The following is a 23,825-nucleotide window of genomic DNA, read 5'->3' as shown; positions in this document are numbered from 1 at the left end:
CTCACTGATACAGAAACATGCTTGTGTTATTGAACCTTCACTGTCATCATAAATTGTTCACGCATTTCTTTCTAAAGGCCAAAAAGACAGTTGAGTAACTGACCGGCCTTCAAAGTTCTATTATCCAACTTCGGTGGAGGAACGTGAACGCACCGTTCTGACGTCAACCTACGCGCTTACGTCACAGAGTGGGCGCGGCCTAAGGTTATATACACGCTGAACTACTGGAAGCTACTTCAGGGTCTTCCAAAAAAACAACAAAATCTCGAAATATAAGAACATGTCTGTGGTTTGTTTGGCGTTGAGTCGTAATGCGTTGGCCTTCCGTAACGCAGGAGGGATGGTGGTGAGTGAAATATACGTTAATGTCCTTTAAAATGGCTTATTCCTCGTTTTATAATAACGCTGAAAATTGCTAGAAATTTCACTGTTATTAGGTTTAAATAAACATTTTTATTTCCTTAGTAGTTTTATTATCTTATTTAAAACTTTATTACTGTTAATATTGACTGTACAATGTAGGTTATGGCCATTACTATTTCAAATGTTTGTTTACAACATTTATGTCCAGTATTTTTCTATACTTTTTTTCTTTTCTTACTATATAATGTAATGCACTTACTTTAATAATATTTACGGCCAAAATTAGAAGTTTTATTGTTCGAAGGAGACACTTGTGTAACATGAGGGCGAATCGTGATGTAACGTGGTTGTTGAAATTCACCCCAATGGCCACTAGGGAGCAGCACCTACTATTGAAACGACAATAATCTTGTGATTGATTATAACAAAAAACGAATATTTACTTCAATAGAGAGGGATTTTAGATTTAAATGAAGTATTATTAGATGTGCTTCTTTGCACGATGTTGAAATGAAGAAATCAATCATTGTTGGATATTTAATTGATTGAAGGAAAATAGATTGATTGAAAAACAGATAAAATAAACCCATTATTGTTGTTTTTTTCTCAAATATATGTTATTAACAACTGACCACAATTCTTGAAATGACAATCTTCAGTTTTTTTCAGGGTATTTAGAAAGTAGAGAATTTAATAACATGTTTTTTTTTCCCGCAATACTTTTTTTTAAGTGACAATGTTTAAGTATTTTCCTTCCATAATTATAAAGTCCTTGCAGTTTTTCATAGAGCCGAGCTGCTGGGTCACTTGTCCGCCTGCAAACCTTCTTGTTTACAAGTCTCCTCAGTTTAGTGAACTGCTGCTTGGGTTTTACTAGAGGGTGTGTGTCATAATACTAAAGATAACACGGAGAAGAGTGAGTGTAAAAACCCAGTAATTATATCCAGGATGTAAAAACATTTGCTCGCTATAATCCTCGGTTATAGATGGTGCGGTACGCCCAGACGGCAGCCGCTCCGGCTCCTGAACCACGGATTAAGAAATTTCAAATCTACCGATGGGATCCGGACACGGCTGGAGACAAACCACGGATGCAGACGTATGATATCGATCTCAACACGTAAGTGTCACAAAAGAAAGAATGTGCAAGAGCTTCATTGGTTCATTAATTAATCAATTTTTTTTGTTTTAAAAGGTGTGGTCCAATGGTTCTGGACGCCCTCATTAAGATCAAGAACGAGATGGACCCCACGCTCACTTTCCGACGATCCTGCCGAGAGGGTGGGCTCAGATTTTATCAAAAGTTAAAGAACAAGTGGTGTGAATGAACCTGAAGATAATTTTTTTAATTTGTTTTGGTCTTTCAGGGATATGCGGCTCATGTGCCATGAACATCAACGGAGGCAACACTTTGGCTTGTCTCAACAAGATTGACATCAACACAAGCAAACCCACTAAGATCTACCCCCTGCCTCACATGTATGTAGTGAAAGATCTCGTCCCGGTGAGTCCAGGTCAAGCATGTGTGGATAACACTGTAGAACAGACAGTCATAATTCATTGAATCCTTTTTGTTACATTTTCTGTCTTGCAGTAAAACAAATATTTGCGAAAAAGCTAAGCACTTATAAAAACAAGAACAGGATAAACCTGTAAAATAGAACAGATCTGTAAATTAGCAAGTTTTAAACAAGAATAAAGATCTACATTCTGGTTAAAGATGAAATGGTGCAAGAAGTAAGTCATGGTATTAGAAATAAGGTGTTCATCTGCAATCATTTTATCCGCCCACCAGGATATGAGCAACTTCTACGCCCAGTACAAATCCATCGAGCCTTACCTGAAGAAGAAGGACGACACCAAGGAAGGGAAGGAGCAATATTATCAGTCGGTGGAGGATCGACAGAAACTGGTGAGAAAATCTGTCTTTTATATTTGGATAAAAGTTAGTTTAGGACGAGCATTGAAGGAGAACTTACTTGGTATTGTTTGACCACAGGACGGACTGTACGAGTGCATCCTCTGCGCCTGCTGCAGCACCAGCTGCCCCAGTTACTGGTGGAACGGAGACAAGTACTTAGGACCTGCTGTTCTGATGCAGGTGAGATCCACCACTACTGAAGTACATCAGTGCCATCACAATATTAAATGGTTGAATTTATTTTTTCAAATAATGAAAGGTTGAAATCATTTCAATATTTGTTATATTTTAATTTCAATTATTCATTTTTTTTTTTTTTAATTAGTAGTCTTTAAAATTCAATATTAAAACATTTAAGCCTTTAAAATTCATTATAAAAAAAATACGAAGCCTTTTAAATTCAATATAAAAAGATTTAAGCCTTTTAAATTCAATATAAAAAAAAATACGAAGCCTTTTAAATTCAATATAAAAATGAGTACCAAGTTACTTTAATAAGTTTCAATTATTCAAAAATTTTAAATTAGTAGCCTTTTAAATTCAATATTAAAAAAAAGACACCAGCCAAAACCAAACGAGTACTGAGTTACTTTTATCATACTTGCATGCATAAACGATCAGGTGAATTTAAAAGGCTTTGAATTTTGAATTTGAAATGCTTAAAAAAAACGATATTGAATTTAAAATGCTTCGAAATTTTTACATTGAATTTTAAATACTTCAAATTGTTTAATATTGAATTTAAAACGCTCCGAATTAAACAAATATTGAATAATTGAAATTAAAATATAACAAATATTGAATAGTTGAAATTAAAATATAACAAATATTGAATAATTGAAATTAATTCAACATTTAAATATCTGAAAAGAAAAAAAATCCCACCATTCAATATTCTGATGGTATTAATTTACTTCGACAGGTTACTACCCTTATTGCCATAACTTCTTTTTCATAAACGTACAATAACTCTGCATCCCTTTCCAGGCATACCGGTGGATGATCGACTCTCGTGACGAGTTCACGGAGGAACGTCTGGCTAAACTTCAAGACCCTTTCTCCCTTTATCGATGCCACACCATAATGAATTGCACTAAAACTTGCCCAAAGGTAATTTGAGTAAATAGTGATTTGGTGTTTACACACTTTTATTTCTCATGCTGTCTACTCATCTTGTCTAACAGGGACTGAACCCAGGAAAAGCCATCGCAGAAATCAAGAAAATGATGGCGACGTACAAAGAGAAGAACGCAGCAGCTTCATAATTTGAATATAACATGTTTTTTTTTATCATGTTAGACGACAAACTGGATGTTCTATAAGGGAATATGTCGCTGGAGGACTATATTTCTTTCATCATTTAGGTGCATGTGTTTTAAAATGTTACGAATGATTTGATTTTGTTGTTTACTTATGAGTAAATATACCTCAGAATGTAAATATTCAGTGCTTGTCTATATCAAACAGTTATTGTGATTAATAATATGTAATACTCATCTGTTTAAGCATGGTGTGAAATAAACTATTGATCTTGGCTGACTCTGGTAAATCTACATGTACAACATGAGACTAATAATACATCAATAAAGTTCTATCTATCTATCTATCTATAAACTAATGTGTAAATAAACTCATATAATAGGTTTTAAACAGTGGCACCATTTGCATACGAGATGTTCTGAATTTGTCGGTCATTTATAGGAGAGGGTATAGACTGGTGATGACTTTTTATTTTATTTTTTTGGCTGATAAAATCAGCTTCTCTGAATGCGATGTAACCACGACTCAAGGTCTCGGAACTATGAGTAACAGGTCAACTTTGAAGGATTATCTGGGTAAAAAGAATGGTTGGTTCGGTTTTCTTTCTTGGGTAAAACTAATGTAAAATTGAAATTCACTGGATAATTTCAAAAAATGTATATTATTTATTAAAATATTTATTCATATTATATTATACATATATTTTTTAAATTAAAATTATAATCTATATTTGAGTATTGTCAACAAACACCAACGTCTACTATTATATTCAGTATTTGTTGATTTGTTGATACTCGCGCTAAAACTGAATCTGATTCGCCATTTTGGTCCATATTGCTTCCCGTAGTTCCCTCAGTCGTTTCTCCAATTGGTTGCTGGTTCTTCTGAGGACCAGCCAGCATGTATTGTTTGTGTTGTAAAAATGTAAAATTGTTTTATGTCACGTACTGTATCCAAAGACAAAATGGACCGAAGCGGTGAGTTTTTAAATGATTATTTAATCTTCATGCTACTGATGCTAATTGTGATGCTAGTTCACTATCATGTCAACATATGCTAGTCAGCTGGGCTAATATTGATGTTTTCTATAAGGATTATTCAACTTGAATGTCTTTTCTGTCTGTCGTTTAAGCAGCGACTAACTATTTTAAACTGTTAAATAAAATATGTGGTCAAGCTGTCAGCGAAATATATACTTTTAGGAGTCATTTTTGTTACTGCCAAGATCGTCCCCCAAGTGGGGCCTGTGTCACTATAGTTGTGTTCTTGTGTGGAATCCTTATGAACAACATTCTAGGAATAACAATGAAAAGGTCAAGAGCTCCTGTTTTAATAAAGTTATAATTAGTTTGCATAAGAGCTCGTTCACCCTGTGACGTGGTCAGTGCAAATAAGTAGAACGTAGACAAGAAAGATCAATGATAAAAATGTTATACCACCTTAAATTTAATTTAAAATTTGAAATGGCAACCAAATTCAATTTGAAGAAACTGTAGCACGTAGTTTTATTTAGTCATGTTTATTTAAATACTTTACAAGTGGACTGACTGTGAGTGTTTTGAGTCATTTAACAAATACTTTACAGTGTTGTTTATTCACATCATTTAAAGCTGACATTTGCTTTTCTACTGTTGCACTTTGTCCTGTTTTTTAAATCCGATGACCTTGTCAGACGACTGTGTCGTCACTTTTCATTTCCCCTTTTTAAGAGTTAAGATACGAGAGGTTAAAAAAAGAAAATCGACCCAGTGTTTGATGTGTTTGTCCTTAAAAGGAACACACAGTGTTTAAATGGACATGTATAACTGTACAGTATATACATTTAAAGGAGATTCTGGGAAACAGCTTCTTCTAAAGTTAAAAAAAAAAGAACGGTTGTGTGTTTGTTCGTGTTAGTTATTCCCAATTTCCAGCCAGAAATATAACGTATAATTTCCAACAGCTAAGATAATAAACAGCATTTTACATGTGCTATTTGTTTAGTTACATGACTAGTTAAACCCAATGTTATCTTTGCACTGACTGATGACTTAGTTCATTAATAATGTGTTATTGTTGCCATTAGGGTCATTTATTTATCCACGATAAGCGAGTCCCAACAAATGTTGCCAATAAAGTGGCACAGCAGAGTTTAAGTCTGTGTACACGGCAAGCCTGTATGTGTACATATCACTCCACAAGTTCTTATAATAGTAGCTTACACGTCACCTTTAAATTAATCCCTCTGAACGTCACATTATTGTTTATAAAACTTGTCTGTGCAAATAATGTTGTAATAGTCTCACGTTGATGGCTGTGCAGGTATTTTAAAGGCATCATATTGAAAACTGGGGAATCACACAATTGAGATCCTGTTTCCTTCTGACCTAAACTTTGTTCCGCATCTCCTCCCATAAATTGTATCAGATTTGAACCGTTCAAAATTCAGCTCGTTTCCGAAATGCGGGCTATGTTCTATCTTTCTTTTATCTCTTCCACTCTTTCTTTTATTTCTCTTTTTCTACCCCATTTATTTCAATAGGAAACATCTTCAACTCATGTTTCAACTCCTTCCACTTCTACTACTAATCCTAATACTACTTCTACGTTTACTACTAATGCTACTAGTACTTTTACTTTTCTGCAACTTTAACTTGTACTACTAATTCCACATCTTCTACTTTAACTACTATTTCCACTACTACTTCCACAACTACTTCAACAACTAATACTACTACTACTTCTACTTGTCTAATACTTCTGTTGTACTACTAATTCAACTTCTTCTACTTTAACTACTACTTCCACAACTACTTCTACAACTAATACTACTACTACTTCCATAACTACTTCTACAACTAATACTACTACTACTTCTACTTTTCTACTACTTCTGTTTTTACTACTAATTCCACTTCTTCTACTATAAATACTACGTCCACTACTACCTTTACTTTTATACTACTTCTATTTTCAATACTACTTCCACAGCACAGCAGGGTCAGCATTCACACTGCATTTTCTTCTGGAAATGCATTTTTCTAGTGTGAAATCTGATTTCGACTCATTTGAATGAACAACAATATTCTGAACAATAAATCGTATATAGTATTTTTTTTTTCATACAGGTTTTGTGAGTGTTTAAAGTTTAAATTGTTTATTTATAGAAACGTCTGATGGATTATTAATTCAAATAATAAATCCTTTAAATAATCCTTATTTTTAACGACTGATAAAAAGTAAAAACATACTGGCAATTCCAGTCCTGAATCCTCTTTGACCTCACCAGGTAAAACAAACAAACCTGGATACGCCCCCTATTGTCAATACAGGGAGAATAAAACCTGGTCTCAGGTCTGATCTGCTGTCGTTCCTGGAGGTCCTGTAACCTGTTCCACAAGTCCACAGGTGTTCTGAGGGAAGCGAAACCTTACCAGCCGGAATAGCGCTTAAAATGAATTCTTTTTTTGTGGATTAAAAAAAAAAAACCTGCTTGAATTGCTGTCGTCGACGGTGAGCGAAATCTCGGCTAAATAAAACAATAATCGTTATCAGTAATCGAGTTAACGCGAAAGTTACGGAAGTTTGTTGGACTAATGTTTATATTTTTTTAACGAGTTTTTTTATATGGTCCTTTTGTATTCAGTGGTCGTATTATTCAGCTTTATTATAGGATAAGTATGTATTTTACGAAGTGTTTATTGCTTTTTAAGTCATAAACGTCCACGTTTGCGAGTTGGTGCGTTCAATGGACTCGGGAATTTCCATGTTTTGAAATCGAAAGAAGATGTGAGGATAATATGGACTTCTTACTGAATTATATTCCTTTAATTTTTTTTTTAAGTTTCGTGTTTTAGCATTGAATTATTGTTGTGCAAAAGATTTACAAAATAAGTCGCAGTTTGAGGTGAATATAATGAAATGAAAGCAAATATAGTTGTACTTGTTTGTAACGAAACATTCGTTGAAATCTCTCTGTATATTAAAGGAAAAAAAAGAACTAGCAAAGTATGACAGCCAAAATAACATTTTAAAAGCCCAAGTTCTGGAAAATAAAACAAATGAAAAGTTTGATCAATTTGTTTTTCAAACAACTTAAATAAAACATTTTTGCTGTGAGAATATATTTTAAATGTGTCATGTTCACATAACCCTGTTCAAAATAGCTTATATATTTATATATATATATATATATATTTCTTTTAATGCTATTAATATTCTTTTAATGCAGTTATCAGCATTGGCACATAAAAATTGTTTCAGAATTGTTTGAGAATATTTTCCAACTTTGAAATTCCTCTCACAGACTGTTCCTAGATATCAAGTAGAACTACCTCTGAAAGTCACAAGCAGCTCAGTAAATGTCAAAAATGATCCAGGACTAATGCAAATTACTTGAGTTGTCATAATATAATTGTATACAAGGAATAACGGTGTTTAAGTGTTTTCTTTAAATATCAAGCGTTGACAGAAATGTTAAAGCATACATACAGTTAGTGATGTCATTATAGATTGTTACATATAAGCTATCAGACTTTTAAGAAAGATGTATTCCCTCTCTTTCAGGGTGTGTTGTCGACCTGCAGAGTGGACTCCCCTCACCCAATCTACGCAACCCTCTGTTCAGTCCTGACGGTCAAATGGTGAGGCCAGAGTCATTGTTTGCATTGATAAAATGTTGAATATACAAAGCAAATTGAATCTTACTATTAGAATTTTAATTGTGACAATGAACATGTTTCTCCCTTCCATCAGGATGTTGTGGGGTATAAGTGGGTGCAATGGCGAATTTGGATGTGCCGACTTGGAGCGTTGTTGTCCCTGGGCACACTACTAGTCCTTTTCCACTGGCGCCCCAGATTGGCCGTCCGTGCCCGCTGCCGTTCCTGCCCAGCAGTTCTGGCCGATGTTCTGATCATTACAGTAAGTTTTCCTTACCTTTATTCTTTTATGTATTCACCTTTGTGTATTTTTCTTGTCCTCCACCTCACCCTATGTATTTCTTATGTGTATCTTCTGGGAGGAGCTTTTTGTGATCTATTTACTTTTAAATTTAAATATTAAGAGAACAAACCCAATAACGTTTGAAGAATAAAAAGAAAAGATGACGAGGAAATTATTGATTTTTTTATTTTTTAGGATGGTTTTGGCCGGCAGCATGTGGTAGATGTTCAAACGGAGGAGACGGAGGAGGGAAGGTCAGTAGTGTCGATATATCATACCAGAGAATCTTGAGTAAATCTAATCGGTTCATTTCTTTGATTGTTGAAGTTTGGGGGCGTTTGGGGACCTTGGGGAAAATGAATGCCGAGATACGATCCAGCTCAACAAGGAAAATGTAAGTTGTATATTTCAACAAAATTCACTCACCTGTTGTTTATGTGTTGATAGATCATTTTTGTTCCAGAAAACACTTCTGCGCTACTACATTTATGAAGGATCACGCTTTGTCTGGTTGGACCGGAAAGGAGCTTTCTGTTCTGTTGGGTAAAGTTTAAACTCTCAAGTCTTCATTGTGTTTGTACACATTAGGTTATTGAATATTCGGTCACAATCAGCAGGACTCCACAATCTCTTAGTTGTTGTTGTTATGACACATTTTTTAGCATCAGATATGCGTTATCTAAGTTTTCTGGTTCTATTAATAGACCATTTGTTATTGCTTTTTTTTTGTCTCGCATTTGAACTTTAATTGCAGTATCAAATCTTGAATATATATTGGACTAAAGCTCTAAGCCCAGCTGGCCTATAATTGTAGCACTAGGAGATTTAATAAGTTTGGCTAAACATTTAATTACGAAGGTGTTTGTTAACAGGGTTTACTAATCCATAGGAGACAAAGGCGTCAATATTTGTCTCGTCACATGGCTTAATTACCTCCGCAAAGAAGGTGATGAACTGTCTGTCTTTCTATAATACCGATGACATTTTCCTGGTATGTTGACAATGGGACGAAGAACAGATTATTAGATTTTGGTGTTGACGTCATTCACGGTTAAATCATGTCCCAGTTATCATTTTTATTGAGTTTAATAAATTATTACATGGATACGAAAAATATAAAAGATGCATGTATAATAGAAATAATGACAAATAAATATAGTACTTGTCAAGCTTCCTCTTTTTCATCATCTGTGTCAAAGTCTAATTTGGTGCCATTTTTAGTGTCCTCAATGAGGACCGGACCTGCAGTGACCTGCACAGCCTCCAAAAAGGTTTGAGTCTATACGACCAGAGCTCAAGGTCAGAAGCCACTCAAGCTGATGGATCTGAAGGGGAAAGAATATGGCGCTTTAACCTTTTACTTTCCTGGCGTCTTCCAGGAGACAGATTTTTGGTCCCAACCTTATCGACGTGCCCGTCAAGTCATACCTCAGGCTGCTGTTTGAAGAGGTGACGTCTTATTGTCCGTTTATCGTTTGATCTCTCTCTTATAACTCTACATTCTGTTTTGTGTTTAGGTCCTGAACCCATTTTACGTCTTCCAGATCTTTAGTATAATCCTGTGGAGCATTGATGATTATTATTATTATGCCTCCTGTATATTTTTTATCTCGGTTCTCTCCATTAGTGTGTCACTGTACGAGATACGAAAGGTGAGTCACTAATGAAGCCCCATTCTTTTTCTCGATTAATAACGCGACTGATGTTACGTTCTTAACAAAGTGGAAAGAGTAATCGCTTCTCTGCACTCACAGCAAAGTGAAACGCTTCACGAAATGGCCCGTTTGGTCACGACCGTCGTCGTCCGCCGACAATCGGGAGGTAGGTTTGCATCTGGAGCTCCATTTTTTTGCTGATGACGTCGCTCACTCTTCTCCTTGCTTAGAGGAGCACAGCGTGAGCTCGGTGGAGCTCGTGCCCGGCGACTGCATCCTCATACCTCAAGATGGACTTGTGTTCCCATGTGACGCAGCCCTGCTGAGCGGGGAATGTCTGGTCAACGAAAGCATGCTCACAGGTGAAAGAAAATCTTCGGCATATCATATAAATAGACTGAGATTATTGTGGTATCCTGTTTTTGTAGTTTATTAGATGCGTTGCAGCCTACTCCCATCAGTATGTGATTGTGTCTGAATGGATGATTTATATACATACTGTATATATGTATATTCCATGTTACTTGTTTTACTAGTTTACAGACTTGTGTTTTAAGTAAACTTGACAGAACACAAGCTTGATTCAGATAAAATGAACACTGTGTTATGCTTTAATAATCAATACAACAGAAATTTTATCCGTTCTTTGTTTTCAATTTCTCCAGGTGAGAGTGTTCCAGTGCTGAAAACACCGTTGCCGGGAGGTGAAGGAATCTACAAATCCGAGACCGAGCGTCGCCACACAATATTCTGCGGGACTCACATTATTCAAACCAAAGGAGGAAAATCAGGAGAAGGTGGTGTTGCTATAGTAACCAAAACGGGTACGGAGATTGTTGACGATGAATATCTTTGTATTCATTGAGATTCCATTTCATGTCTATGAAGGTTAACGTTTAATAATTTTGCAGGTTTCCTCACAGCCAAAGGAAGCTTGATCAGCTCCATCTTGTATCCTGAACCAGGCAACTTCCGCTTCTACCAAGATTCCATTAAGTTTATGGCCGTCATGGCTCTTTTTGGTGAGTAACGGCAACAATTTCGTCAATAAAGAATTGGAGATTAACGTTTTCATCCTTTTTTTCAGCATTCATTGGAACCCTTTACAGCTTTGTTGTCTTCTATGAGTATCATGTAAGAAAGCTCTCATCTGGTGTGGCATTTAAAAATAAAACATAACCCCTGACTTATCCTTTCTGACCAGGCAAGCTGGCGGGATATCATATTTCGTAGCTTGGACGTAGTGACCATTGCTGTGCCTCCTGCTCTGCCGGCTGCACTCACCATCGGGACCATATTTGCCCAGAGGCGGCTGAAGAAGTTGGGCGTGTTCTGCATCAGTCCACCGCGCATCAACGCCTCTGGAAAAGTGTCCATGTTCTGCTTTGACAAGGTGAGGACCTCCTAGAGTCGTAGATAATTATCGATGGAAATAATAGCACTGTAAACAAGGCAGCCGAATTAAAAACGAATCAAAAATTATATCTCGGCCTCCAATGGGCAGTTTGTTCTTGTCTCAGTGATGGTAGTAACTAACAATGTAAGTAACAAACTATGAATCCTCACATTAAATCTTTATAGAATGATACAAAATGCATACAAATGTAGGCTGTGCATCTCTGGTCCTGTTGGGTCCAATATTAAATGTACCACAACAACAATAACTATGCTTAAACTTGCTATTGACAAAAAGGCGTGTTGGACAATGTATACCTCACCAAAGGATATACACAATAGTGTTGTGAAAAAATAATAAATAAAGATTTATCAGATGGCAATCATGAAGTCACATTGTACAGTTAAAGAATCGCATAAATAAATTCAATTTGACGAAAAAATGCTACACTTGAAGCATGTAAGATGGCGCTAAAGGAACCAATTAAATTAAGCGTAAAAAAGGAGAATAATTGTATTCATGTCTTAATTAACAGTAAACTACAAAACATATAGTCATCAAATCCATGTCACTTAAAAAATATACCTTGTCTTTTTTACTGATCTAATGTATTTTTTGAATTTTCTCTCTTAAATATTTTTAGGAATGTTTTATAAATGTTTTTTGTTGCCTCATTTACCATAACACTGATTATTTTCTTGATTCTATTTAATACATTTCTCCGTAATATCTTCAATACTTCTACCGCACAGATGGACACGTTATTCCAGGCCCTATGGATGATATCTATGTTATCTTACTACATTAAATAATTTGTTTATCATGATATGGGCTTCCTTGTGAACTCCTGTTTCTGTTACTTGTATGTTTGGATCTTTACTATCTCAATCAAAACATTGCCAACAATAATGTTTTTCAAATCAGACCTAAACACAAAGTATCAATCGTATAAATCGTATCAAGTATCAATCTTGTCTGTCATTGGGTTGTAAAGAGGAATTAATCTTCTATGAAAACTGAGAAAAACATTTTTTATTAATAGTATTCAATATCAAAATGGGAATACATTTAAAAATGGTTATTGAGACTGAGGCTGCCATCTCTTCTCTTCAAGACTGGAACCCTGACAGAGGATGGTCTGGATGTGTGGGGGGTGATGGAGGCGACACCTGCTGGCTTCTCAGATTTGGTCTCGGACCCCGCACTCCTTCCTGCGGGGCCCATGTTGTCAGGACTGGCGTGTGCCCACACGGTGACCCTGCTGAAAGGTCGGCCGCTAGGAGACCCTTTGGAGTTGAAGATGATGGATTCCACTGGCTGGGTAAGATTCGCATTAAACACATTTAGACTGTTGTAATCGATGCTAAATTAAATTGAATTGTTTTATAGACTCTTCACGAGCCAGAGGGAGATGAAAAGGTGCTCAATGAGGAGTTTGGAGGTCGCAGAGTTTTAAGCGTCATGAGACCACCGCTTGATAAACCAGTAGGTTTTTGTGCCACGAGGTAAAATAAGCCCTACACAGAAACCTTGAATCTCCTCATCCTCCTCAGAGTTCCTGTGAGGCGGTGGCCACCGTTCAGAGGTTCCCCTTTTCCTCGGTCTTGCAGAGGATGAGTGTGGTGACCGCGACCAGCGGGGGGCGCTGTGTCGCTTTTATGAAAGGCTCCCCAGAGATGGTGGCCAGTCTCTGCCACCAGAACACAGGTGCACGACTTGATAAGTGTTTAAGCCGCGTCTACAATGTGTTAATATTGAAAACCTTATCCTCGACAGTGCCGCCACAGTTCTCAAGTGTGCTTAAAAACTTTGCCAGTGAAGGTCTCAGGGTTCTCGCGCTGGCTTATAGGACCCTAGACGACAGCAGCGACTTGACGGCCATCAAACGGTAGTGAACGAAAGTCGCTTTCTGGTCAATTTTTGGGAGGATTCAATGATTATTCCGTCATCAGCGGGGAGATCGAGAGAGACATGACGTTCGTGGGCATGTTGATGTTGAAGAACCTGATCAAGCCAGAAAGTCCCAAGGCCATCAACGTCCTGAGACTGGCTCATCTGCGCACAGTCATGGTGACGGGTGAGAGAACCTCAAGACGTCTGAACCCCTCGAGTCATAATAAACGAGCGATTGATCACTTCCCAGGCGACAACCTCCTCACAGCCGTCAACGTTGCCAAGAACTGTGGGATGATCGGAGCTGAGGAGAAGGTGATTTTCATCAGCGCCACTCCAGCAACAGCCGAGGCCATGCCGACTCTCAAGTTCAGCCTGGAGGGAGTCGAGTCTACAGACTCTGAAGAGTCTGCAGAAACTTCAAGACAGGTCTTTCACTTTCATTTAAGGACTATTTTGACGTGAATAAACCGATGAAGAATTTCAGTTTCATGATTGAAGTCTGTCTATATTGTTTAACAGCAACTCTACCAGGGAGGATGGGAATACCACCTAGCCATCAGCGGGAAGTCCTTTGCTGTCCTCTGTGATCACTTTCGTGATTATCTGCCAAAGGTAAACGAGAGCCGAGGTGTGAAAATGGGATCATCGAACCTCCGACTACGGTCTGTTGCAGGTTTTGATGAAGGCGACAATATTTGCTCGTATGGCTCCCGACCAGAAGACCGAGCTGGTGAAGGAACTGCAGGACCTACAGTGAGTTTTCACGTTTTTGTGTCGCACGATGAGCTATAGATGAAGAGCTGTTGTTTTTTAATTCTACTTCAGTTACTCGGTGGGCATGTGTGGAGACGGAGCCAACGACTGTGGAGCCCTCCGGGCCTCCGATGCCGGCATTTCTCTGTCTGAAGCGGAAGCGTCCGTTGCTTCACCTTTCACCTCCAAGATAAGCAACATCAGCTGCGTCCCGCTGCTCATCAGGTGAGATCAGATCAAAGGTTTGCCGAAGAATCAGCCTGACTTTAATATTCCCCGTCGTTTTCCAGTGAAGGCCGATGCTCCCTGGTCACTTCCTTCAGTCTCTTCAGGTACATGGCCATGTACAGTATGATCCAGTTCCTGTCTGTGCTCATCCTGTACTCGGTGAGTGGCCGTGGGTGGGGGTACGGATACAAACTATTCTTCGGGAACTAATGTTGGTTTCCCGTTTCAGCGGCCTGAAATACAATGTCCATTACTGTCTTTTTAACCTAGTTTAAAAACTGATTACGTTCAACTGGTTTTAGTCAATAAAATGTTTGTTTTATTCTATTCTATTTAATAATGCAATTCCATTAACCCAACTAATAATGTATAATGTAAGTAGCCAATAATGAGTGTTATGGGAAACTTCACTCTCTACGTGAACTAGTTCAGGTCATAGTTCGTTATTTAAATTGTTCAAACGTTCACTGATCCAAGGATTAATTGGTTCATAGAACTCTTTTTTATACCTACTGCCACAGCCATACATGACCACAGACGGCAAATATTATATCTGTTTAACTGGATTCAAAATATTTTATTTTATTGTGATATCAGACACGATTTAACATTTATTCTGTGTTTTCTTAGTATTGTAAGAAATAAATATAAAGATATATAAATAATGCATAAAATAAACATTTATAAAAAAAATGAATTTAGCAACTCGTACATTTGGTTCACGAAAACCAAATATCACAGTTATTTTTACTATAAACATAAATTGCGTTCAAAGTTATGTATCTTATGTTTACTTAATTCACTTTCAAGTAATGTTCTCATGTTATCACATTACCTGCGTGTCGGTGTGATGTGTGACAATTTTTCGTTTATCCCTTTTCCCCCCCACAAGAAATTCTGTTTTATTTTCCATGTCTGTGTAGAATTCTGCTCATTAATGACTGCCCTGGAAGTGAAAGACACGAACCACAAATAGAGATAAAATGAGTACGTAAATAAAGACATTTTAAGACCAAATTTTGTTTCTCCGTGACCAGGTGAGGACTTCTCTGGGCGACTTCCAGTTCCTCTATTTTGACATCTTCCTCGTGACCGTCCTCGCCGTCCTCATGGGATTAGGAGGTCCAAGCAAAGAGCTTCACACCCGCAGACCCCCGGCCTGTCTTCTGTCGCTGCCGGTCCTGGGCAGCGTCGTCCTCCACGCTTGCGCTCTCTTCTCAACTCAGCTGGGCTCGCTCTTCATCACTACCTCACAAACGTGGTCAGTAGAATATCTCGCCTCACGTTGAACTCCTACCGTCCTCGTCACGATCCGGTTAATCACCACACTTCGTCGTTTAAGGTACGTTCCACTCAACACCACCCTGGTTGGAGAAGAGAACCTTCCGAACATGGTGAACACTGGTGTTTTCAGCGTGACTGGATACCAGTACATCTTCATCGCTGTGGTGCTCACCAAAGGATATCCTCACAAGCTGCCGCTCTACCGCACCCGTGAGTCAAATCAAGCTTGAGAAGATGATGGATTGAGTAAAGTGAGGTCATTTTTTAACTTCTTTTTTTTACAGCGATTTTCCTGTTCATCATAATTGGCCTGTTTTCCGTAATGACCTGGATGGCTTTGTATCCGGGGAAGGTTTTCGGCGGCTTGCTTGCATTGTTCGACTTAAGCGATATGGATTTCAAGCTGCTGTTGGTCGCGCTGGCTGCTCTTAACTTCCTCGTTTGCTTCGTGGTGGAGGTGAGTGACGAATGAATAGAAAACCTACCGTTCGTTTCAGGCTGAATATCTCATGATGACCACAGTAAAGATTAAACGTGCGTCTGCTTATTAAAGAATATCAAAACTTTTTATTCCGCAGCTTCTGATCGACAAGGGTTTGCTCGATTTATTCCGCTGTCGAGCAAAGCGTCCGTCGAAGAAAAAGTACAAGCTTCTGGACACGCAACTCGCTGGGTCGACCTTGTGGCCTCCGCTTAACCAAACCCTGTTTCCGTCGGAGCGGACAGTCATCAACTGCAGCTAACACCAGCTACCTCTCTTCACCTTTGGACTACATGAAGGTTTTCACTTGATTAAAAGCATTTTTTTTATACAAGCGTTTCCGGGTTTTGATGGCTTTACATAAAATGAAGGAAACTACACTTTTCTTTTTTATTAAATCTGTTTTTTTACAGGCAGTATTGAGAAGTACAGTTTGACTATTAGAACTCTTGATTTTTCTAACTATTCTTTCAGAACAGGCTGGAAATAAAGAGTCAGGAGGCACAATCATGACACGGCCCCAGCAACTGAGTTATGGCTTTAGATTTTCCAGTAAAAAGTGAGAAAAATAAAACATTTATCCAGCAACTACAGCTGAAGAAGTGTTGATCTTACCATGACTGATGATTTTATTGCGAAAATTTGCTTCCTATGATGACGGTGAAATCGATCAAACTTTCAGGTTCGAGTGGTTGGAAAAAAAATATATATATACAATCTCAGTTCATTCAGTCTGGCCAACATTCACCGTTCCTTCCAGCTGCTACACCAGATCCTGCACATATTTAAAAACTTCCTAGAGATACTTTTATATACACTTTGAGGGATTTTGGTAGGATTAAAAATACTTGATTTACCCAAAAAAAGGCAGAGAAAAAAAAAAAGGAAATTTAAAAAATAGATGAGGTCAGCAGTCTTGGTGGAGACAGCTGGTAAAGCACAACTTATTTAGAAAAAAAAACAACCCGTAAACATACACAACTTTACATTCAAACCCCGTCACTCTTTAAAAACAAATGGCAGCATGATTATGAGACCGACTGACACCACAGCTTGGTTAAAAAAAAAAATTAGACAGTGGAGTTGAACCTTACACTGACTGGGAGAGAATAAGTTGCAACTTCGACGGGTGCTGAGATTGTGGAGAAGCATCTCCTCTGGTAGTCTGTCTGCAGGGGGGTGATGGGTAAAAAAAAAAAAGGGGTGGATCTTTTTAAAGGGATCTTCACAGTGGATCCGGGTAAAGTCACAGTGTCAAACGGAGCGGAGAGAAAAGGGCCGAGATCCCATACACGCACACACACACAGTCTCATCTGAGGAACTGAACCACACACTCGCAAACACACACGAAAAAAAATGGCGCTGCTCTGCAGTCCAATTATCTGAGCTGCCGGAACCCGTGGTTGCCGTCAGGACTGGCTTGCTGCCGGACAGAGCTATTGTTGGATCTAGTGTCCTCAGATGATGATGAAGGGTTACCTCTTCCAGACCTGCTGGGGAAACACAAACGGGACTCGGTGTCATTCATGTTCAGACAACGATAATTACTACTTTGAAGATGAGAATATTCCGCGTATCTGTTGTAGAGCCTGGTGGGGAAACACCATCTAAACCATGTGGGAATTACAGGTTTATGTTCAATCATAGCGACATGGTAAAGGCAGTCTCACACCTCAAGTCATTTACAGCTGAACTCTATCACCGTTTTCACAATTCAATTAAAAGAATAAATATTATGAATTGAATCATTAAGTCAGCTTTTATCTGCTGGTGAAACAAGTGTTCATTCTTCATTGTCATTTTTGCTCTGTTAGACTTGGATGATTATGAAACACAGCAAAGCAAACATCCCGTGTGCCTCTGCGGTTAAGACACTCTGCTTTTACTGAAGCAACACAAGTAAGATTTCAGGTCTGTGATCTTTTCAATCATGAGAGTTGTTTTAGATAGATGGATAAAACGTTATTGATCCCTCTGGGGGTCTCTTTCGGGGAAATTGTTGGGAATAGTTTGCTGCTTTTTGGTTAATTTACCTGTCGTTATTGGTTTTATTATCCGGGGGCGTCTCGTCTGGACAGGCGCTCCCCAATATTCTTTTCCGGGCCTCGGCGTACTCGGCTTCTCGCTGGGCCAGAGACTTGACCTGCGGCGTGGGTCGGCTTTGGTTGAGGGGCGAGCCTAGGGACCCGTTGCTCGTGGGACGCTTTAGAATCCTGATCTGTGGTGGCGGTGCCATTGGGAGAGAGTCGTCCTGGATGACAATCGATGCCATCAGTGGAGGGGGCGAATGATTGTTGGAATCCCTGAAAAAAAGATAAGAAAATGAGCACAACATTATATTTTAGGAAGAAAATAGTCACAAGATGTAATCCAGAAACTATTTTTAAACATTTACTATAGTTGCATAATCTCATGCTGGTTAAGATCAAAGTCTTACTTTTCTCTTTGACTTATCCGTAGTTTCTCCTCCAGCCGTCTTTCCATTTCCTGTATAGGATGGAAAGAGGGTCAACGAACAAAAAACACCTGAATGACAATGATACGTGAATCCTTAAGGTGGGGCGAGGGCACCAGAGTGAGGCAAATAGAGGCTTCAGTTACGGAGTTAAAAATACACAGTAGCGGCAGCAGTGCCAAATCCAGCTCTGCAAGTCAACATCAGTGCCTGATATCCTCACACAGAGATTTAATTCCCCTGGTTTTATTGTACTTTTCACTCTTAATAAAGAGTTTTATTCCTCTTGAACATGTTTCTTTATAATACCATATTTAGATGAATCCAATGAATTTTGTTAGGTCAACATTAGAAATGAGAATCCAAATTAAGAAACTTATATATTAAAACAAGATTTGTTTGAATTTAAAAATGTGTATTTGCCTTAATAAAATATGTACCTCAATTGTAAAAAATAAATAAATAAAAAATAGTGATAATAAAGACCATATTTTATTTATATATTTGTTTCTACAATATGCACTTTTAAGAGTTGTTTTGTAATATTATTCAGTGAAAAAAATGTTAACGTTAATAAATAGAATTAGGATAAAGTTATTCTGTTAAACAATAATCACGATAAAGCCGGAAATGTCGTAGTTTAGCACCAGCCGATGAACTTCAATCAGTTCTGATCGTGTCAATCATCAGTGAAGTGAATTCTGGGAAATAATCCAGACATACCTTTTCTCTATTTCATTGTAAAAACAGACGAATGACGCCATTTTATGAACATTTCCGCGGTGAGCAACAAAAAGTTGATCATCTTCATTCAACAAACTTGAAACCAACACGAAACCAAACAAGCCAGCTTTCGAATTCAAGGTAAGCGAACCTTCCGAACCTGGAGTGAGAATTTACTTTAAAACAACACGTATTTGTCAACTATTTAACAATATAAACTGATAAATAATACAAATAGAATACGTTAGGAGCCAAGTAACAACTTAGCATTAGCTAACAACTTTAAACACATACATTAGCATAGCTCGGAATTCCCTTTAAAATACTACAATAGACTGGATAAAACAACGTCCGTGTCGTTTAAACTAGCTAGTAAACGTGTAGTTATTTGAGTTAAAGCCTTAAACTTGTGAATTTAAAGGTAGCTATAGCAGCTTACTTTCCCGACGCTAGCGAGTTAGCATTAGCCACATTGTTGGCCCACGAGACTTGTTTAAACACGAACAACAACTGACTCCAGATCAGCCGAGCGGGTCCAACGAGCGGATCCGAGAGCGTGCGAGAGTTCTGTGCGGTGTTGTCGTTATTTACCCCACTATCGGCGGCTTCCTCCCAACTTTCCGCGATCTCCTCATCCATGTTTCATGTTGCTTAAGACACGCTGAAGAGTCGGCCGGGATGCTCCGCCTCCATCGCCGCGTCACCTCCTCCTGAGACCGGCTTTCCCACAGCTCGAACTCCGCAGCGAAACTTCAACTGTGAGGGAGGACGAAGAAAAAGATCAACACACGAGTATGTACACAAAGAAAATATCTCGATTAGATAAATTCATCTTCTAAAAAACAGAACCTTAACTCACAATATTTTACAATTAATGTAGAACAAAAGTCTATTTTGACTTAAGCATCTGTGGTCATATTTCCACCAATATATTTGTTTTCTTTTGGGGTTGTGGAGCTCTTAGATTACTCTAGCTAATTGGTAAGAGAGGCGAGGGACACCCTGGACAGGATGCCAGTGCATCAAGAAAAAGCCATTTTTTGTATTCACATGAAGGGATTTAAAAAATGCATGCTTTTAATATGTTCCCTTATTAAGGTTTTGTTGAAATATATCAGATATTTCCATAAATATATATATTTTAAATGATTTATTTTAGCTTTCTAATATACAGTAGATAGATAGATAGATCAACTTTATTGATCATCTATAGAGTCGACAAATATGTTTTTGTCATCGCAAAATATGTGTTTATCTAAGGGTTTAATGATTAATACAATTTGTAGCCGGTTGACCCACAATAATAACACATTTTCTGCGGATAATTGAGATTAAGGAGCTTTGTGAGTGTTTGTCCAGAACACTGTGTTCCCACGAATATAGGTTTATTTTCTAGATATATAGTAAATTGCAGCTCACTGTGGTGGGAAAAAAATAGAGTAAGACCTTAACCAAAAATATATATTAATAGAAACAATATTGGAATAATATTAAAGTAATAGTGAGTGTTAGGTGTGGTATTGTTATAATACTTGTGTCATTACAATCAGCACACGGATTTTCTCAAATTAAAAGCATTCCATATAGTATCCCGCAGGGGGCGCTACTTGTCTATTCTAACGTAAGTTAATTTGCTGCAGCATTCAGGTGGCTGCTGGCTAGACAGCTCCCTGCACCATGGCATGAGTCATGACTCTGTAAGAACCCCTCAAATCACAGGGCTGCTGGGACATTTGCTTCACATCGAAACACACCTCACCCTCAGCCTTATTGCTGCAGTCAAAAAAACACAAGTTCAAGTAAAGCGATGGGTTATTGACGTCACATATAGCTAATGTTGAACAGTCTTAACTTCTATTTATTTTAAAGGCTCACATTAACAACGACTGCTACTCTTCATTGAGGCATCTTAACAAGAGAGGCAATGTCTTGCCTGGTGAATTCTGATTCTGATTAAACTCTTGGTAGATGTGCTGCACATTCTAATGTCTCTCTGGGGGGAGATCAGCTGTCTAATCCTGACAAAAGGTCCTCAGAAGGTCTGCACTGATCACTACCACCACACTATCCCCTTTGCACCCTGCATCACTTTGCACTTTTGCACTGAATCTATTACATCCGTGTGTGTGCATCAATCATATGTAGCCTTTCGTTCGATGAAATAAAACCTAAAAGCTTCCTGCACTTTCTGCAAACTGTGGTATACGACAGTCACCACTTCCTTCCGTGCAGCACGACAAAGTACTTCTCTGTTCACTTCTGTTTCAGGCAGAGTTTTTCATATGAATATTAGTATGCATTAATAAAAAGCACTCATTAACACATTTCTTATACTGCTTCCACTTCCACTATAATATCTTACCACTCCACATTACTACAACAACCAATTTTACATTAATATCACTTCATTTGTGGTAAGAAAATGGTTTGTTAAGCATCTTACATTTATATTATATACATTTTGCTTGTTTTTAATAGAAAATAAATGTGGTTATACACATTTTCTTGTTCATTTTATGCATTATTTTGCATCTGGCTGTATTTACAAACCCATCCGAAACCACACGTTGACGGTAAAAAAATCGGATCGGCCTTCAATGTCATCCTTGTCTTCTAGGCGTAATTCAATTAGAAAAAAAACGTTCGTTTCGTGTTATTTTCAGATCAGAAAGCAAGCAAATGGCTGTCAAAAAACATTGTTTTTATAATTTGACACAAAATGGCGTTTGACAAAGAAAGCGATCAATCTTCACACCACAAACACGGAAACTCATTTTTCTTGCTATTTAACCATTAAAAAAAAGGAACAAGACAAATTGACGGAATTAAAACAGCCCAATAAAGTACTATTTTTTTGTTTTTCAGTTTAATCTTATTGTTCAGTGCAGCTCATGTGTGGGTCCAAATTCGCGTTTGTGGTTCCGATCCGATTTTCTTTTCTTCCCTCCTCGCCATAATAGAACCTACATCACAACACACTCGTATCCACATTATGACGCCCTTATCCGTCCATTATCAAGATGCTTTCTGCTTCACTCGGGACTCCACCAGCATGGCAGTCCACAGTCCCCAAAAATAATCCAGAACCACGGAGGATGGGTTTTTATTTGCGGTTCACCAACACATGAAAATTGTACTTCCACTGGTTTATTGTTTTTACAAGATCCACAAGGAAAAGTCTCTGCAGTCGCAACGTATATGCGCTCCAACTGGTCTCCGCGTTTATCTTCCTTTCTCCTGTGAACGCCCACACCCGTGTGTCCCTCTCTGATTGGCTCGCCGGGCGCATGCGCTCGTCCTGTTACCGCAGTGGCGCAAGCGCACTTCTGCCCTGATACAAGGCTAAAAATAGCGGCTGGAGCAGAATAGACTTGTGGCATGGAAACATGAGAAAAAAATATAATTGCTATTACAACACAAGTTTTATTTATATAATTAATGTTTTCAATTTTAATTTAATCTTGCATTTTATTTGTAAAAATTCTTTCTGAAGCGGCATCTCTGTTATTATCTGTTATTATTGTCATCCTGGGAATTTGAGTCAAGTTTAATTGACTTCTTTCGTCATATTTAAACAAGAACTATTATTGATTTTAATTCACCTGAACTTCTATTGCTTTAATTTTTTTTTAATTTTTCGAAGCAACCAAAATAATTTAAACCAAAATACGTTAAGTGAGTAAGTAAGTAATTTTTATTTGTATAGCGCTTTTCCAGACCAGGGTCACAAAGCGCTTAAACAATCAAAACAATATTCAATAAAATATATACTTTAAAGTTCAAGATAAAACTGATAATACAACAGGAGTTCCAGAAAATCAAGGAAAAGCCTGAACAAATAAAAACGTCTTAAGATGTTTCTTAAAGGAGTCAGTAGACTCCATCAAAAAAAATATGTTGTTCATAACTTGAGTTGTTTGTAAACCAAGGTTTGAGTGATTTTACAGAACAGCTATTGCCTGGGGGAAAGAAGCTGTGAAGCAGATGGTATTGGAGCTTCGTGCTCTTGATGGTCTAGACGAGAAGGATTTTGCGTTTATTTTCCACATCTTGAAAAGAGGTCATCTATGAGCAGATCATCCTATCCGCATTTGTTTTCTTGTTGCTTAGTTGCAGTGCAGAACCAGACGCTGATGGACAAACAAAAGGCAGATAGGATCTTAGACCTTTAGAAATACCCTGGCAGCTTCTGGATCAGGTCATACTTCTTCAGTTGGGCGACATTGGAATCTATTAAGAGATTACACAGCCCATAAAGCTCCTGTCATTCATCATTGGCACTCCTCCTGCAGTTGCCTTGAATTGACGCACCAACTCGATCCAAGATGCAACCTAAGCATTTACAAGTTGCTATCAAAGTCCTTTCTTTGGACTTTGGTCAGGGGACTGATTGCTAAAGTTATTCATTACCTAAAAATAAAGAACAGGCTAAAGTCTGCGTGCTATAATCTCAGACTGGAGGGACATGATAGTGAGTGAAATAAAC

General features: G+C 38.0%; 3 protein-coding genes across 5 annotated transcripts; 2 read left to right on the top strand and 1 right to left on the bottom strand.

Moving 5' to 3' along the window:
• Window positions 1–204: 204 nt before the first annotated feature.
• On the top strand, window positions 205–3,818 carry LOC148059609 (succinate dehydrogenase [ubiquinone] iron-sulfur subunit, mitochondrial). Its single transcript, XM_087782083.1, has 8 exons — window positions 205–346; window positions 1,350–1,483; window positions 1,559–1,644; window positions 1,731–1,867; window positions 2,159–2,275; window positions 2,363–2,464; window positions 3,272–3,394; window positions 3,469–3,818. The coding sequence occupies exons 1-8, from the start codon at window positions 281–283 to the stop codon at window positions 3,547–3,549; spliced, it is 846 nt and encodes a 281-aa protein (XP_087638209.1). The 5' UTR covers window positions 205–280; the 3' UTR covers window positions 3,550–3,818.
• A 590-nt stretch (window positions 3,819–4,408) lies between these two features.
• atp13a2 (ATPase cation transporting 13A2) lies at window positions 4,409–16,494 on the top strand. 2 transcript variants are annotated; one of them, XM_087781205.1, is made up of 29 exons: window positions 4,409–4,521; window positions 8,090–8,166; window positions 8,279–8,446; window positions 8,663–8,721; window positions 8,795–8,861; window positions 8,931–9,010; window positions 9,689–9,766; window positions 9,847–9,916; window positions 9,985–10,119; window positions 10,222–10,288; window positions 10,353–10,484; window positions 10,788–10,946; window positions 11,034–11,144; window positions 11,210–11,256; window positions 11,327–11,515; window positions 12,633–12,839; window positions 12,908–13,003; window positions 13,072–13,225; window positions 13,295–13,406; window positions 13,471–13,595; window positions 13,662–13,840; window positions 13,934–14,026; window positions 14,088–14,167; window positions 14,240–14,392; window positions 14,458–14,554; window positions 15,433–15,656; window positions 15,738–15,889; window positions 15,964–16,136; window positions 16,258–16,494. In XM_087781205.1, exons 1-29 carry the CDS (start codon window positions 4,482–4,484, stop codon window positions 16,420–16,422), a joined length of 3,489 nt encoding a protein of 1,162 aa, XP_087637331.1. In that variant the 5' UTR covers window positions 4,409–4,481; the 3' UTR covers window positions 16,423–16,494. The 2 variants fall into 2 exon arrangements, with proteins under 2 accessions (XP_087637331.1, XP_087637332.1); XM_087781206.1 differs by lacking the exon at window positions 4,409–4,521 and adding an exon at window positions 6,891–7,036.
• A 42-nt stretch (window positions 16,495–16,536) lies between these two features.
• Window positions 16,537–22,513, bottom strand: szrd1 (SUZ RNA binding domain containing 1). Of its 2 annotated transcripts, none has more exons than XM_087781207.1 (5): window positions 22,307–22,513; window positions 19,931–20,095; window positions 18,599–18,648; window positions 18,195–18,464; window positions 16,537–17,654 (listed from the first exon to the last, which is right to left on the bottom strand). In XM_087781207.1, exons 2-5 carry the CDS (start codon window positions 19,976–19,978, stop codon window positions 17,540–17,542), a joined length of 483 nt encoding a protein of 160 aa, XP_087637333.1. In that variant the 5' UTR covers window positions 19,979–20,095; window positions 22,307–22,513; the 3' UTR covers window positions 16,537–17,539. The 2 variants fall into 2 exon arrangements, with proteins under 2 accessions (XP_087637333.1, XP_087637334.1); XM_087781208.1 differs by having other exon boundaries at window positions 16,537–17,651.
• Between the last annotated feature and the right edge of the window lie 1,312 nt (window positions 22,514–23,825).

Source organism: Callionymus lyra, chromosome 19 (genome assembly GCF_982586985.1).
Source record: "Callionymus lyra chromosome 19, fCalLyr1.hap1.1, whole genome shotgun sequence".
Classification (NCBI taxonomy): domain Eukaryota; kingdom Metazoa; phylum Chordata; class Actinopteri; order Syngnathiformes; family Callionymidae; genus Callionymus; species Callionymus lyra.
Note: the sequence above shows the minus strand (reverse complement) of the source record. Positions and strands in the feature narration are given on the sequence as shown.

Bases quoted from the DNA above. Each gene is read 5' to 3' on its own strand.
- LOC148059609 (XM_087782083.1), top strand. From the start codon at position 281: ATGTCTGTGGTTTGTTTGGCGTTGAGTCGTAATGCGTTGGCCTTCCGT. The intron at 347-1,349 runs GTGAGTGAAATA...CCTCGGTTATAG, and splicing joins GTAACGCAGGAGGGATGGTG to ATGGTGCGGTACGCCCAGAC. The intron at 1,484-1,558 runs GTAAGTGTCACA...TTGTTTTAAAAG, and splicing joins TATGATATCGATCTCAACAC to GTGTGGTCCAATGGTTCTGG.
- atp13a2 (XM_087781205.1), top strand. From the start codon at position 4,482: ATGTCACGTACTGTATCCAAAGACAAAATGGACCGAAGCG. The intron at 8,862-8,930 runs GTAAGTTGTATA...TTTTTGTTCCAG, and splicing joins TCCAGCTCAACAAGGAAAAT to AAAACACTTCTGCGCTACTA. The intron at 13,596-13,661 runs GTGAGAGAACCT...ATCACTTCCCAG, and splicing joins GCGCACAGTCATGGTGACGG to GCGACAACCTCCTCACAGCC.
- szrd1 (XM_087781207.1), bottom strand. From the start codon at position 19,978: ATGGATGAGGAGATCGCGGAAAGTTGGGAGGAAGCCGCCGATAGTGGG. The intron at 18,649-19,930 runs GTAAATAACGAC...CATCCTATACAG, and splicing joins AGGAAGCCGCCGATAGTGGG to GAAATGGAAAGACGGCTGGA. The intron at 17,655-18,194 runs GTAAATTAACCA...GTGTTTCCCCAG, and splicing joins AATAAAACCAATAACGACAG to CAGGTCTGGAAGAGGTAACC.